The sequence below is a fragment of the Diceros bicornis genome, chromosome 11, assembly GCF_020826845.1.
Source record: "Diceros bicornis minor isolate mBicDic1 chromosome 11, mDicBic1.mat.cur, whole genome shotgun sequence".
Classification (NCBI taxonomy): domain Eukaryota; kingdom Metazoa; phylum Chordata; class Mammalia; order Perissodactyla; family Rhinocerotidae; genus Diceros; species Diceros bicornis.
Window position 1 is genome coordinate 1894058 of NC_080750.1, and position 15729 is coordinate 1909786.

The 15729-nt window shown below is 39.6% G+C and overlaps 1 protein-coding gene across 8 annotated transcripts in view; it reads left to right on the forward strand.

Annotated features, from left to right (window-relative positions):
• GSTCD (glutathione S-transferase C-terminal domain containing) overlaps window positions 1-15729 on the forward strand; it is a 126049-nt gene that overhangs the window by 403 nt on the left and 109917 nt on the right. For 3 of the 8 annotated variants that reach the window (XM_058549846.1, XM_058549848.1, XM_058549853.1), the window contains exons 2-3: window positions 9161-9613; window positions 10259-10726. In XM_058549846.1, coding sequence (XP_058405829.1) covers window positions 9161-9613; window positions 10259-10726 — 921 coding nt within the window. Of the gene's footprint in view, window positions 1-55; window positions 137-159; window positions 1204-9160; window positions 9614-10258; window positions 10727-15729 lie in introns of those variants that run through there. The other 5 variants (XM_058549851.1, XM_058549852.1, XM_058549849.1 and 2 more) reach the window with 5 other exon arrangements.

The following is a 15729-nucleotide window of genomic DNA, read 5'->3' on the forward strand; positions in this document are numbered from 1 at the left end:
GCGGGCGGCTCGGGGGTCGCCGCGCCCCCCGCCCCGAGGCTCCGTGCCCGCCCGACGGCCTCAGGCTCTGCGCGGAGCTGGTTTGAGTTGAGCTTGCGTGGACGCTGCTCGGGCTTCTCAGCCGTCGCTGACTCAGGTGCTTCCCGCCCAGCCTGTCCGCGTGGGGTAGGGACTGCCCTTTTGTTGATGGCGGGGTCCCGTTCCCCGCCCGGAGTTCCCGACTGTCGGGGACATGCCGGCACCTGAGAAGAGGTCTGGCGCTGAATTATTGATAAAGAAGCCGAGTACTTCTGCTTTTCTAAGCTTTTCTATAGAAACTGTGTTTAAGGGGGGAGATGCAAACGCTGCCAAGAACTAGAGATGTGACTATTTTAAACATGTAATCACGGTTATTTAAGATGGTGAAAATAATTTTGTTATAAATGCAGCTGAGCGATTTGCTGTCATATTTAATAAATGAAATACTAAGCTATGTGAGGTTTTTTTTTAACCCCTGGTAGGGAGTATACACTACTGAGGGAATTGTCTCAAGCATACTCATTATTTGAAATTATGTTTGAGTTACATCTGAAGGCATCATTTTAAGAAGTCTAACTTCAACAATAAGTCGGTGAAAAAAAATCAGATTTAAGAATTGGTTTATCAGTTCTTCTGTTCTTTTTACACTTCTACTCCGCTTGCCTGCTTAAATGCTTTAAGCAGAGCTCAAACTTGAACTTCAGTAGCAGTGGACCCATCAAGGTTGCTTTTTTTAAAAACCTGTGTTTACTTTGTAGCTTTTGTATCGCCTGTGACTTGACATAAGAATAAATACAGAGTATCCAGTTGGCCTAACAGCAACAGTTTAGCAGACCCTGAAACTTAACAAATTCTGAGGCCAATTAAAACATCTGTGGTCTGCACAGTTCCTTAGCATGTGTTGTTTTTACCTTCACGTAGTCAGAGTAGCCTACTGAATTCAGTTACCATTAGTACTTGGAATGTGGGATTAAACCATTGAGATCCTCACAAGCTGTTGTTTGCCGTGGGCTTCAGTACTCCTATTTCAGCTAGCTGGTGTTGCTGGCAGTAGCATGTCCTGCTGTGGCTCCCTGTCAATTATGAGGTCAGGCTGAGCTGCAAGCATCATGATTCCATGGCAACAGAGGATTCCCTGATTCTCCAGAGAGAAGATGGCACACTTGCCTTATGGCTAAGGTTACTGTAAGCTTTTTTACTTTTAAACTTTTTTTTTTTTCCACTTCTTGCCCAGATAAGAAAACAGCTCATTTTAATCATAGGATTTTGTCCTCTAGGACTTAACTATATGTGTATCCCCATATTATATAATGTAATGAACACTGAAACAGCTCAGTTTTTTCTTTCCTTTTTTAATCTTTAATATCTAAGGTAATTAGCTGCTGTCTAACTCTAGGGGAAGCATTTTTTTTTAAAAATCTATGTTATTGTAAGAAAATAGGATGAGACTTGCAACCAAATAGTGTTATTTTGTGAAATGTATAAAACACAAGCTAAGTTCTACTATTTACAGTGTTGAACATTTGATGTAGTAGGGAATTTAAATAAGTTTAAATTTACATTTTAATCTTTAAGAAAAATGAGTTTGTAATTTTTTTCATACTTGTAAAGTATTGAACTACTTTGTACAATATAAGCAGTTAATATGCATGTGGACTTAGTGTATCATATTTATATTCTACTATTTTGTGACTCCCTGGCTTTCAGCCTCAGTAACAAACAGATTTTTTCAATATTTGTAGGGAAACCTTTTCAATTCAACATGAATCTCTTACCTTTCCTGAGAAGTTTGGAAATATAAACATAATTTGAGGCTTGCCCATCAAAATTTGTGTTTTTTAATAGTGTCAATTTTTGGAATAGATTATAAATGAAAAATGTTAGCTAGTATTTGTTTCGGGTCTTGCTAACGTGGTAGGCATTGTTCACTTCTCATGACACACTATATGGTAGGCATTGTTCACTTCTCATGACACACTATATGGTAAATACTGTTATTATTGTCTCCATTTTATAAATGACATAGCTAAGACAGAAAAGTTTTATATTGCTACTAAATATCAGAACCAGGACTTGGACCATTAGTGAGCTCCAGAGTATAGGCTCCTATCCATTACTTTGTGTTTCTTGGTGTATAAATATTCTACTTGCTAAGTAAGTGTGTAGAATCTAGTTTGGTTCCCAGTTCTCTTGTCTGAATATCAATACACATAAAAACATCTATGCTTGCTTTACTTACGTGTTTGGGTGGATTCTAGGTATACTTTTCCAGTTCAGCTCACAGAGGTGGTCTTGTTTCTTCGTTTAATTTATACGTAGTTGGCTCTTAGAGTAGATTTATTCATTTGGAAGAGAGAGTGGTGTCAAGAAGAATGAGGCTCGTGTTGTACCAAGACAAAGTTCTCAGTGGTATTCTCATTACAGTGATTACTGTTACTCATTTATGTACTTTCATTATTCATTCCTTGAATGAAAATTCGAGTCCTGTTAAGCATTGGAGATATAATGTCAGGTGGTAAGTGCTATAAAGTAAAAGAAAGCAAGATAAGGGGCAAGGGGGTGATGGGAGTGCTCTTTCAATTCAGGTTGTCAGGAGAGGCTGCTCTAAGTTAATATTCACAGACCGCAGTGAAGTAAAGGAGCAAGCCATGTGAATATCTTGCAGGCAGAGGGAACAGCAAGCACAAAAATTCTCAAGTGGAAGTGTTCCTGGCATCCTCCAAGAACAGCACAGAGAACTGGCTGGGAGAGGGGTGAGCAAGAGGGAGGAGGGGTGGGAGATCAGGTCAGAAAAGAAGGATAGCGAGGAGCACATCAGGCCCCATAGGCCGTGATAGGAAATTTGGATTTTATTCTAAGTGTGCTTGGAAGCAATTGAATGGTTGTGAGCAGAGGATGTGATCTGATTTGTGTTTTTATTTATTTTTATTTTTTATTTTTGGTATGTGTGAGGAAGATCGTCCCTGAGCTAACATCTGTGCCAGTCTTCCTCTATTTTGTATATGGGACCGCTGCCATGGCATGGATTGATGACTGGTGTCTAGGTCCGCGCCCAGGATCTGAACCCACGAATCCCGGGCCACTGAAGTGGAGTCCACGAGCTTAACCCCTGCGCCACTGGGCCAGCCCCTGGTTTATGTTTTTAAAGGAGCACTGTGACCATTGTTGGATAATGGACTGTTGTGTGGAGGGTGGAGGAAAATAGTTAATAGGCTTTTGCAGTAGTCTTTATAAGAGCTGATGATGACCTGAATTAAGGTGATAGTGGTAGAGGTGCTAAGAAGTTGGATTTCGCATATATCTCAAAGGTAGAAATAGTAGATTATGAGAGAGAAAAAGGAGTTGAGTGAGACTTCAGAGCTGCAGGCCCGAGAATCTGGGTGAAGGGCGTTGCCATTTTACGTGACCACTCAGGGAAGAGGAACAGGTTTAGAAAAATGCCCAAGTGGAGATGTCACGTAGGACATAGGTGTCCTGAAGCTCAGGGGAAAGGGTGTAGCTGAGATGACCAGAGGAGTCGTGGGTGACATTTAAACCCACGGCATTGGAGATCAGCTAGAACAGTGCTGTTAAATGGTGAGTTGTGGCCCTTTAACGGGTCATCAAATCAATCTAGTGAGTACTAACCAGCAGTAAAAAGTAAGAAGAAGAAAGAAGCACAAAGTAAAAAGTATCAGATAAATTCATGTAGTAGGATATTCCTTTGTGATTCTTTTGTTTCAGTTTTATTCAGTGTATAATGAGTTGCATTGTAAAATTTATTTCTTATTATGAGGCATGAGCAGAAGTTTGAAAGCCAGTAATCCAAGGAGTGAGTGTAGATTGAGAATAGGGCAAAGCACTGAGCCACAGGTCACTGAGAGGTCCAGGGAGGATCCAATAAAGGGAATCAGGAAAGAACTTAATCCAGTGCTGAGAACTGTCGAATAGCCTCACTTTTATTTATTTTTTATTTTTTTAAGACTAGTTCTTTTTTTTTTTTTTTTTTTTGTGAGGAAGATCAGCCCTGAGCTAACATCCGTGCTAATCCTCCTCTTTTTGCTGAGGAAGACCAGCTCTGAGCTAACATCTATTGCCAATCCTCCTCCTTTTTTTTTCCCCAAAGCCCCAGTAGATAGCTGTACGTCATAGTTGCACATCCTTCTAGTTGTGAATAGCCCCACTTTTAGAACTGAGGTTTTTATCAAGGATTACTGAGACCAGCACAATTGCTTAGAAAAACATAGTTTCTGATGATTTTTACTTTGGTGAAATTGTTGTTGCAATGTAACTGCAATATGCTTCAATTTATGAAATTCTAAGTTTATAGAATAGTGCTATTTATATTAGAAAAATACCAATTTCTGAATGTTTTCAAATAAGATCCCTTTATAGATTCAATTAATACTTTTGGATTGATATACAATTCCCATTCATGTAATGGAAATAAAATGTACTTTTAAGAATTGTGAGGATTTGGGCCGGCCCCGTGGCTCAGAGGTTAAGTGCGCGCGCTCCGCTGCTGGCGGCCCGGGTTCAGATCCCGGGCGCGAACTGACGCACCACTTCTCCGGCCATGCTGAGGCCACGTCCCACGTACAGCAACTAGAAGGATGTGCAGCTATGACATACGACTATCTACTGGAGCTTTGGGGGAAAAATAAATAAATAAAATTAAAAAAAAAAGAATTATGAGGATTAGAAGTAATGTATAGAAGTTCTCTGTGCTTATTAGCACATAGTGGGTGGACAATAAAATGTATGCAACATTATTTAGAATTGTATTCTGTTTATTCATTTAACATTTATTAAGCTCTTATCAAGTTCCAGGCAGACTGATAATTTCTTATTCGAAAACAAATCAACTGGTCAATATTTTGTTGCAGTTATGTGCTTTTTGGTCTTTATCTGTTATGTAATATATAACTTATCTTTTATCTATTATGTAATATTTAGTTGCTGTAGATCCAGACTTAAATTTGGAGCACAAAACTTTCAAACTTTTTCCAGCTTCTGGAGAAGCATGCTTATTTTCAATACATTTATTGTATTTTTTTTCTTTCTCTCTCTTTATATATACATACGCATGGAGTGAAGTAGTAAAATGGTTTTAGATAAGAAAACACCTGTAAACTCTTTTCGCTTTTCATATGTGAAATGTTTCAACTTATCGACACCAAGATATATTAATTAGAAGGAGAATGCAATAAAGTTTCAATGCCTAAAATGTTAAAACTATGGTTTCCGTTATTTAAAAGTATCTTTGAAGATTCTCAAGTATGAAACTCAAGTTTAGATATTTTCTTTTTGCCTATTTATTCCCTCTGCAACAATCCCAAGCAGACTGGCCTGTCCAGGGAAGAGAGGCGCACTCCATCAGCTCCAACCAGCTCCTAGAGTCTGTGGTTCTGTCTGCAGCTTTCTCCCCCATTTCAGGGGCAGTTGCAGTGTGGCACCTGTCAGAGCTGGGAAGAGCAGATGACACTGCTTCTGTGCCTGGCAGGAGCGTTGTATGGAGTACCAAGAGCTGTGCCCCAGGAGCCCTGGAGACCCAGAAAATGGCTCCACAGTACCTGCCTTTCTAAAGCTCATGGCATAAAACTAATGAATTAAGGAACTCTCTAGGTAGAAACGGAGAAGAATAAAGAGGGCTTTCTTTTGCCTATGGTATTTGCAAAGTTTAAGGAAAAACTGTTCTACTCTGTTGAAAAATTAAAGACAGTACAAGCCAAAAACGGACCAAATTTGTACGGGTTTGCTAATACTTAATATTTATTTTAGAAATTACATTAGTATTTAATGGGGAGAAATTACCCCAGGGGAGTCAATTTTTTTTAACTCCAAGATCATTAACATTTTTAATCGCCCAGGGAAAAAAACACCAACATCTATATTGAAAAAAATAAATTAGTGTTAAGAATCAACAGTACTTTGTATTTTCTCTCAGGCATCTCGTTAATTTTTAGGTCTCTCCACGGGCAGGTTATTGCTCTTCTATTTTGTTGACATGTAGTGTTTATTAAGTGCTCACAGAGAGAAGAGTTTATAGAATATGGAAAAGCCTGTTCTTGAGGTTCCTCTGTGCCTTGGAAAGTGGTAAAATACATGGACCCTAATTTCTTTTTTTAATATTTCTACATATCCTAAATTAAAAGCTTATAGAATTGCATGACATTGTTTTCAGTTTGTTTTAAAAAAAAATGTTAGGACTAGTCTCATAATTACTGTTTCCTAGACTGCTGGGCAAATGAGGAAATTGATGATGTTTTCTTTCAAATCTGCTTCTTGAAGCTCTTAGGGATCTTCCTTATAGTAGTCCACTGTCAGAAGAGGGAGTTAACAAAGATTGGGAAATTAGTCAGCAATAGATGTACAGGGGCAAATTCCTTAGAGACTATCAGTTTCCTAGAAAATGTTGTTTTCTTTTGCCTGTGAGCTTTAGTAAACACCCTTTAATGTTTTAAAATCGGCTCTAGGTGCCATAAAAGACCCTCAAAAAGGTAAGCTCAGGGAGAAAATGGCTTCTACAGGTTAAAAAGTTGTTGCTTTTAAATTACATGAGGCACCGGCCCAGTGGCATAGTGGTTAAGTTTGCACATTCTGCTTCAGCGGCTCGGGGTTCGCTGGTTCAGATCCTGGGTGCAGACCTATGACGGCTCATCAACCCATGCTAAGGTGCCATCCCACATAGAAGAGCTACAACTCTACAACTATGATATACAACTATGTGCTGGAGCTTTGGGGAGAAAAAAGAAAAAAGAGGAAGATTGGCAACAGATGTTAGTGTAGAGCCAATCTTTCTTTAAAAATATATAAATTATATGAAATAATTTTCCCCTAGATAATCTTTTAAAGAAACAACAAACCATGGTGCAGATCTGTTATGTTTTAATAAACGAAATGTAAAACAGTAGGTTATTTACATTATCAAGAGGTTTTCTAAGACAGTACTAACTATATCCCTTTGTTATAATTAGCTCTTTAATAAATTTGAGGACCAAGAAGCTTAAAGGGTATTTGACTATTTTGCTTTTGATTAAAAAATATTAAGAAAGGGGCCGGCCCGGTGGCGCAAGCGGTTAAGTGCGCGCGCTCCGCTGCGGCGGCCCGGGGTTCGCTGGTTCGGATCCCGGGCGCGCACCGACGCACTGCTTGGTAAGCCATGCTGTGGCGGCGTCCCATATAAAGTGGAGGAAGATGGGCACCCATGTTAGCCCAGGGCCGTCTTCCTCAGCAAAAAAGGAGGAGGATTGGCGGATGTTAGCTCAGGGCTGATCTCCTCACAAAAAAAAAAAAAAAAAAAAAAAAATTAAGAAATTTAGAATATTAAAGGAAGTTTAGTGTGTTGAAGGTTTCCTAAAATTAAGGGTAAACTAATATTTCAAATACATTTAAAAGAAAGAGTTGAATGTGTACTTTTTAAAGGCTTTTAAAATAATGTTTCCTCTAATATGCCCTCTTCCTAGTACATGCTTTCGTGGTGAGTGCTTTTAGAGTGCCATCTAGTGTCAAGTTTGGAATTGTGATTTATGGATTAGCGTGTGGGGAATTTAGACCCGGGAAACGTATAAATCAAAGACTTGTGATAGTTGACAAAAGTCTTAAGGACTATGAATTGAAAATACCTATCAATAATTTGACCTTAAAAATGTGTATGTTTGCATCTTTAAAATAACCAGTGTATATATTCATCCACACACCCATTCAACAGACACTTCTTGATTATATGCACATATATGTAGATAGCGGGCCCTGTTTTAGGCATAGCAGTGAGTGAAACAAAATTTCTACTCTCATGGAACATTTTAGTTGGGGGAGACGAAATAAATATACAGCATGTTACAACAGTGATAAGTGCTGTGAAGAGAAGCATAGAAGGGGAGAGAGGTTTTTTCAGGGAAGACGGGGTTGGGGCTCACAATTTAATACAGTAGCCAAGGAAGATCGCAGTTAGAAGTTGATATGTGAGTAAATACCTGAAGGAGATGAGGGAGTGTACCAGGCTCTGGAAATAGCCAGTGCAAAGGCCCTGTGGTGGGAATGTACCTAGTGTTCTAGAGGAATTACAAGCCACTTTGGCTGGAGCAGTGGGCGATGAGGAGAGTTAAGATGAACTCAGAGACACAGAAAGAAGATTAGATCAAAGAGATCTTCATAGGCCATTGTAGGAACTTTGCCTTTTCTCTGAGTAGGATGGGAAGATGCTGGAGGGTTTGAGCAGAGTGGTGACATGATCTTCATTTTTGACAGGATCCCTTTGGCTGCTTTGTTGAGAATAGACTGCAGGGGGAGGGACGATGGGAAGCAGAGTAAGGAGGCAGTTGCTGTAATTTGGAAGAAAGGTGACGGCTCCTTGGATCACAGTGGAAGCAGCGGAGATGGTGGAAGTGGTCAGATTCCAGACATATATTGAAAGCAGACCAAAATAAGTTGTTAACAGACTGCTTGTGGAGGTGGAAAGAAAAGAGTAATTACAAGTGACTCCCCAGGTTTTTGGCCTGAGTAGCTAGAGGGATGTTGTTCCATTAACAGAGGGGAAAGATACCTGAGGAGCAAGTTTTGGGGTGGGGGAGAATAAGGAACTTAACTTGGAACATGTTAACTTTGAGATGCCTCAGCTATCAACATCTAAGTGAAGGGGAAATTCGAATATTTTTCTTTTGTGATTCAGCATGCAATAGCTCATCACATATCAAAACCCATTTACTTCAGGGGAATCCATTTCTCATGGAGAAATGAATATTTCCCCCCAATTATTATATTGTAGGGTCGTAAAACAGCAGTGTGTGAGGACCACCATTGTCAAATCTTCTCAGGGCTGTTATCCCCAGACAACTCTCAGTATGTTGGTTCTCATTTCCTATTTTATTCATGTCTTGTTCTCACCTGTACTGAGCCCCAGAGTACTTGATTGGGAGAGTTCTGTTGCAAAGCTCCTGAGGCATGCTCATTTCAAAGGAGCTGGGTGTAAAATCACCCCTAAGACCAGTTAATTGCACAGGGTGGAAATTTTTCTTTTGGAAGTCATTTATTCGTCCAGGAACAAATCTTGTGGAATCTTATCTATCACAAATCCTTGCTGAATTCTAGACAGGCTTTTAAAATATTCGTCTTTTATGTAAGCTTCTAAATATTTATATTCTAAGGCCTATAACCACTTCAGTTTATGCTTCAGGTGACCCAACGCAAGAAGAAAATGAAAGGCATTAAGAAAAATCTTACAGAAGAACATCTATACCTGGACTTTTCTCACCAAGTAGAAGGATGCATCTTTCCTCTTCATACATCTGTAACTTTATTTTTGTTATCATATTGTGACTGCAAAATCTTTAAAGTTTGCTTAGTCCTTACTGCAGAAAGTACAGATATTTCACTACTTAAAAATGTACTGTCCCAGGATGTTGAAGTACACATTATTTCAAGGCAGGAGCTTCCACCGATAGTCCAGAATTGCTGTTTACCTGCAGTAGTAGAAAGACCAGACAATTTTTGTAGAGCAGGACTTGCTGTTGTACTGAGACACATAATCCAGAAATCACATGAAGCAGACCCCTCAAAGAAGGAAATCTTGGAACTTCTGGGTTTTAAGAAGACTTGCTTGAAAGCCTGTGCTGAAGTAAGTATAATGTCTCTTTTCTGTTATTTAAAGCCATATAGCAATAACACATTCATCTGAACATTTATTTTAACTTTCTACTGGAAACTAAAATTTCATTTACTTAAAAGCCCTACAGTAACCAATGCAATACTAGTTAAGTAGCCCATTGTGTATGCCAATATTTCAGTGCAGTATTGGACAAATAAGAATTTAAAATTTAATTTGTGAGGTTTGGAGACATTATTTTTAGCCTATGATTTCTTTTTTATTTTAATTGCATTGAGGATTTTTAAAGGGAACTTTCTCATATGAACAGGAGCTCAGGTAGCAGCGCTTTGGAAACCTGCTTCTTTAGGGATAGTGTGCTCTAAAGGCTGTGGGCAAGAGGGTTTATTCAGTAAGGATGCAGGAGAGCATGTGTTCCAGATACAGGAATGCTAAACCTCCATTGTTTAATGTTAGCATTTCTGAAGCACTGTATGTGCTCTTGTGTCTCTGTTTGTGCTCAATGTGTCTCTTGATACAGCATGAAAGCCTAGCCCAGGGATGGTTTAGCTCAAGACTTAAATTTTCTAACCCAGTCTTATTTCCCAATAGAAAGTTATTTTTCTTCAAGCTATGTTGAAAGTAAGGAATCCTAACATTTCTTGTTTTGTTTTGTAGGTTAGTCAGTGGACCAGGCTGTGTGAACTCACCATCCCTTTAGCTATTGAGAATTTTCTCAAAGAATCTTGTGACCAGCACCCCACTATCCCTGCAGAAATACTACAGCTGGAGAAAAAGCTCAGCGAGCCTGTGAGAGTGCACAACGATGACAAACTCCGTCGGCAGAAGCTGAAGCAGCAGAAGGCTGCTGGAGCGGGGCCTGCCCCTGCCCAGGAGAAAGCAAAGGGCCAGACCCACAGACAGGAAGCGCCGGAGGAGCTGGACTCTTCGTCCCGGAGCCTGGAACTAAAAGTGGCCTTCTCAAAGCTCACGGTGCAGGAAGACCCAGCTGCTCCCAACAGGGAACCTTCTCATATCAGAAGGGCGGGCACTTCCGCCCTTCCTCCCCTGGAGCACGTCTTTGCAGAGGGCCTGTACTTCACTTTGGCGGACCTCGTGCTCCTGCCCTGCATCCATCACTTTTTGGTAAGGCCCATCTGGAGTGGGAATGTCACTCTGTTTCAGTGCATGAAAGTGCTGAGGCTGGGTCTGCTTCTTACTGTCATTCTGCTCCTGGGCAAGTTGTTAACATCTGTCTCCATTTTCTTCTCTGTAGAATAGAGATGATAATACTACTATCTCATAGGGTGGTGTGAGGATAGAGGGCAGTTTGAAGTGTGGTGAACAGTGTTGGCACACAGTAAGCTCTCCATAAACATTAGTGATTATTATCACCTTTAATCTTGAGTTGCTAAAATGTAGCAATGGTTACGATTAGCAATTTCAAATTGCTGTTGTGATTACCTTCTAATATTAGAGGTTCCAGTGTTAAAACACTAAAAAATCTTGTCAGCTATATTTTGTAATTAAATAGTCACTTGAAATACTAATTTCATTGTTAGGTATTATCAAATCAGAAATATTTTATCCTTATCTGTGTGCTGCTCTGTTCTACATAAGATTACATGGGAAGTTTTCTTTCCTAGTAGAGGGATAGATAGATATATCCCTCCCTCCCCCCATGTGGAGGAAAAAAGAACAGGGTGAAAATATATCAAAGTGAACATGGGAAGCTATAGCTCTTTGCAGCTTTCCAGTTGGTTTTCAAGAGCTGCATTTTTCTTGCTTTGAAGTATTTCACCTTTTCCCATGTAAAGAATCAGATGTCAGATTTCATTCTCGTTGTATGTCACCAACACTTCAGGTATCTATTGACAGATGAGAAAAGACTTCTAATGGAAATCTGTATATTTGGAGGCCGGTGCTTCACTAATAAGTTAGATGATCAATCAATTGGCATTTTCTTAAAGACCATTTTTCTTTTCTTCAAAATAGAAACAAAAAAAGATTGGAAACCAAAATAACTTCAGAATTAAAGGATGTAAAAGAGAGAGATTCAGGGATTGTTGAGATGTTGGTTAGTATTTTAAATGTTGTATGTATTCATAGTGTCTATGGTGCTGGGTGGGAGGAAAACTCAATTTTTTTTTTCTCCTAGTCAGATGATTTCTACATTCTCTTATCTCTGAGCCCTCCCCTTTATTACCAACTCAGTCATTAGAGCAGTCAGTTGATACATATTGTGAAATAGTGTTGGTGTTCACGGCTTCTTGGTCTTCTTGGATAACTGTTTCTAATTTCATAAGAATTGAGTCAAAGTGGCACAACCGTTAATTCATTCAAGAAATTTATCGAAAGCCTACTGTATATGCCAGACACCGTTGTAGGCACTAGGAATGCAGTGATGAACAAGGCAGATGAGGTCCCAGCCCTCAGGCAGTTAATATTCTAATAGGGGAAGATGGAAATGAACAAGTAAGCAAAAAATATGTATTTAAATATGTTAAGTGCTACAAAGAAAATAAAATAAGGTGATAGAGAAGACAAGTATTTGCTTTCAAACTCAATGAAATATAAAAAATTGGATTCACCTCCAAGAAGGTGCTTTTTGGATCATTATCCAGACATCCATCTTCAGCTAGTTTGCATCTGATTTAGCTTAATTTAAATACTATTTACCCGATTAGTAACTGAGAGGATTTTTTCTCCTCTCCACTCGGATAGGACATCTACCTGACTACTACTGAGTAAACCTACCTAATACACTGAGGAACTTGGTTTAAAATAGGAGAAAATGTGTACACACAGCCTTTTCTAGTACATGTATTCTATGATTAAATTCTTCTCTTTTGACGTTTATATGTAAACTCATTCTCAAAATATTTTCCTTTCTTTGTATTTTTCTTGGATCTGCACATTTTCTTTCAGGAAGTAGTTTTCTTTGCCAAAGCCTTGGTGTTATTTCTGTTATATTTATTTTCTTCCTTTAAGTCCTCTTGGCTCAAGAAGCAGTCGTTTTAGTTCGGATAGCAGCTGTGATGCCAAGCCCTGTGCTTGCATTGACACACATGGAGGTGATGGAGCGGCAGTCCAGACGACCAGAGTCAGGATCCACTTCAAGATCAGGGTCAGAAACACAGAGCTGAACCTAGAATATAAAAGAGCAGTCAATTTTGCTAAGTCGAGTTTTGGAAAACCAGGGGTCAAAATTAGAAGACTTTGGGAAAACACCCAGTTCTGCTGAACAGAAAAAAGTCAAAGATGCAAAGCAACAGCAGGTAGAGTGGTGAGGTGTTGAGACCTGCTCCAGGCGTCTCGTCCTCTGCCCAGGGTGTTAGAGCGCAAAGCCACCCTCTGAGGGCCCAGCACTTCTTCACGGCAGGTTCCTGACAAAACCCTCCCCTCTGGAAAGTTTTAGAAATCGATTAAAAAGGAATGAACTAAAACGCACACTTCTCATGACTGTCTCTCCTTTACTTTGCTAGAATCTTCTAGTATATGGTATAGCGGCAACTGGGAGCAATGGCAGTGAGTGGCCACCCCAGGCACTGTCCCTGCTGCTCCCTGATAGCAGACAGCTGGGTGGTCATCCTGGTGAGCAGGTGCACTTTGCTGGGTGACTCCACTCCTGTAAGGGGGGCAAGGTGCCATTGATGAAGTCTTTTTCTAACTGGAACACTTCGACTTAATATTCTACATTTTAGGGCCAGCCCCATGGCTTAGCGGTTAAGTGCGCGCGCTCCGCTGCTGGCGGCCCGGGTTCGGATCCCAGGCGCGCACCTATGCACCGCTTCTCCGGCCATGCTGAGGCCGTGTCCCACGTACAGCAACTAGAAGGATGTGCAGCTATGACATACAACTGTCTACTGGGGCTTTGGGGGAAAAAAATAAATAAATAAAAATTACAAAAAAAAAGCAAAGTTTAAAAAAAAAAAAATATTCTACATTTTAATTTCTAATGCTTAGAACTGAGTTTTTAAAGGACGACACATTGATTGCTAAAGTAAAATCATTGTAGAAATTGATTTTTGAGCAAAAATACTTATATCAAACAACTCTGTCAGTGTCCTCATTGACATAAAATAGGGAATAAAATGGAGATCTCACTACTGGCTGGCATATTGCAAAAATCACGGATGCCACTCGAGTGGTTAATTTGTATTTTCCATGTCCTCTCCTATGCATTAAGTCCTGAAGGGTTTTCGGTTTCAACCCACCAGTTCTAATCTCTAAGTGAAAAACACAAAACTGGGATGCTATTTCCATTGAGATAAGTTATTTACTATTCTTTACCCTGTTTGCACTGCTCACCCATACGTTTGTTAGTTATGACACGGTTTCGAAAGAGTAGACATGACTAAGGAAATGATGCAAAATAAGAAGAAAATATTTTGTATGTTGAATGATACGTAAGTAATGCAGAGGAGGAGACGTTGTGGATAAATGTAACATCTTGCTTCTCTTTTGATTCAGACAAGTTTTTCTGCCCCTTATTACAGTTAACTGCAAAGCCAGGAGGGTTTTATTTTGTGTTCTTGGTAGCAATAATTTTTTACTGTTGCTTTAAGAATAACTTCTCTTATTTTCTTGTTCTTAAGTAACTGTGATATTTATAATGGTTTTGATATTATCAGCCAGGTAACTTTTTTTTTTTAAATCATTTCTAAGGAACAGATTTAATTTTCATCTCACATTTTTCATTAGCCACTTCCTTAAGTATATCTTCTTGAGTGTAGTGAATGTGGTTCGGTACCTCCTAAGCTGTCTGGATGTTAGTAGAGCCGCCTGGCATAAGTGGGATGACCTGTCGTGAAGAGTAAAACTCTTCAATTTCTTTTGAACATGAATTATTGTTACTTAATCACAGCTTATTTTCAAAAGGAAGGACAGATGCCATGTGCATCTAACAAATAAGAGTAAGTCGCTGCCAAGGAGGGTAAGGCAAGTGAGGAAAGGAGAACATTTCGTATTTGATTAATTTATTGTGGCTTAACCAGAATTCCCTTGACACATAATCTGTTTCCGGGCAATTAAGAATTTTGGTGAGAATTATAAACTTTATGGCTCCCAGGGTAGTACCATTTAGACAGTGTTTTTCAAACTTTTAAATTTCACAGTAAATAATGCATTCTATAAGATGACTGAGCAGACAAATATACATCTTTATATTATATATTTAAAAACATATAAATACTTGCAAAATAACCCACCTGACTAGATGCTGTGTACTCTGATATTTTCTATTTTATTTCATTTTTTAAAAAATCTAGGTGCCGGCCCGGTGGCGCGAGTGGTTAAGTGCGCGCTCTCCACTGCGGCAGCCCAGGGTTCACCTGTTCGGATCCCGGGTGAGCACCAAGGCACTGCTTGCCAAGCCACGCTGTGGCGGCGTCCCATATAAAGTGGAGGAAGATGGGCACAGATGTCAGCCCAGGGCCAGTCTTCCTCAGCAAAAAGAGGAGGACTGGCAACAGATGTTAGCTCAGAGCTGATCTTCCTCACGAAAAAACAAAAATCTACTGTGGGGGCTGGCCTGGTGGCATAGTAGTTAAGTTTGTGCGCTCAGCTTCGGCAGCCCGGGGCGCAGACCTACACACCGCTTATCAAGCCATGCTGTGTCAAGTGTCCCACATGTAAAGTAGAGGAAGATGGGCACAGATGTTAGCCCAGGGCCAGTTTTCCTTAGCAAAAAGAGGATTGGCAGCAGATGTTAGGTCAGGGCTAGTCTTCCTCACCAAAAAAAAATCTGTGTTGATTTCACAACCTCTTAATGGGTCATAAACCGTAGTTTGGAAAATGCTAATTTAGGGGATTATTCCTTGAGATTAACAGATGGTTCCTTGATCATTTGTTCGTGCACTCAACAGAGTGAACATTTTTTGCAAAGCAGTATTTTAAGTGCTTGCAGTATACAAAGAGAGTTAGACATAAACCTCGCCCTTATAATCAATTACTTGTGCTTATTTAACGTTCAAGTCCAGTTAAAATAGAGTAAAATATATATGTGTGTGAGTATTTCATTAATTTTCTGGCTCCTGCTTTGATACTGATTATTGCTAGATATATTTGTAGAGATTTTCTGTGACTTGACCTTTTTACTTATCTCTCTGTTCATAATCATAAGACATAATCTGTGACATTATAACTGT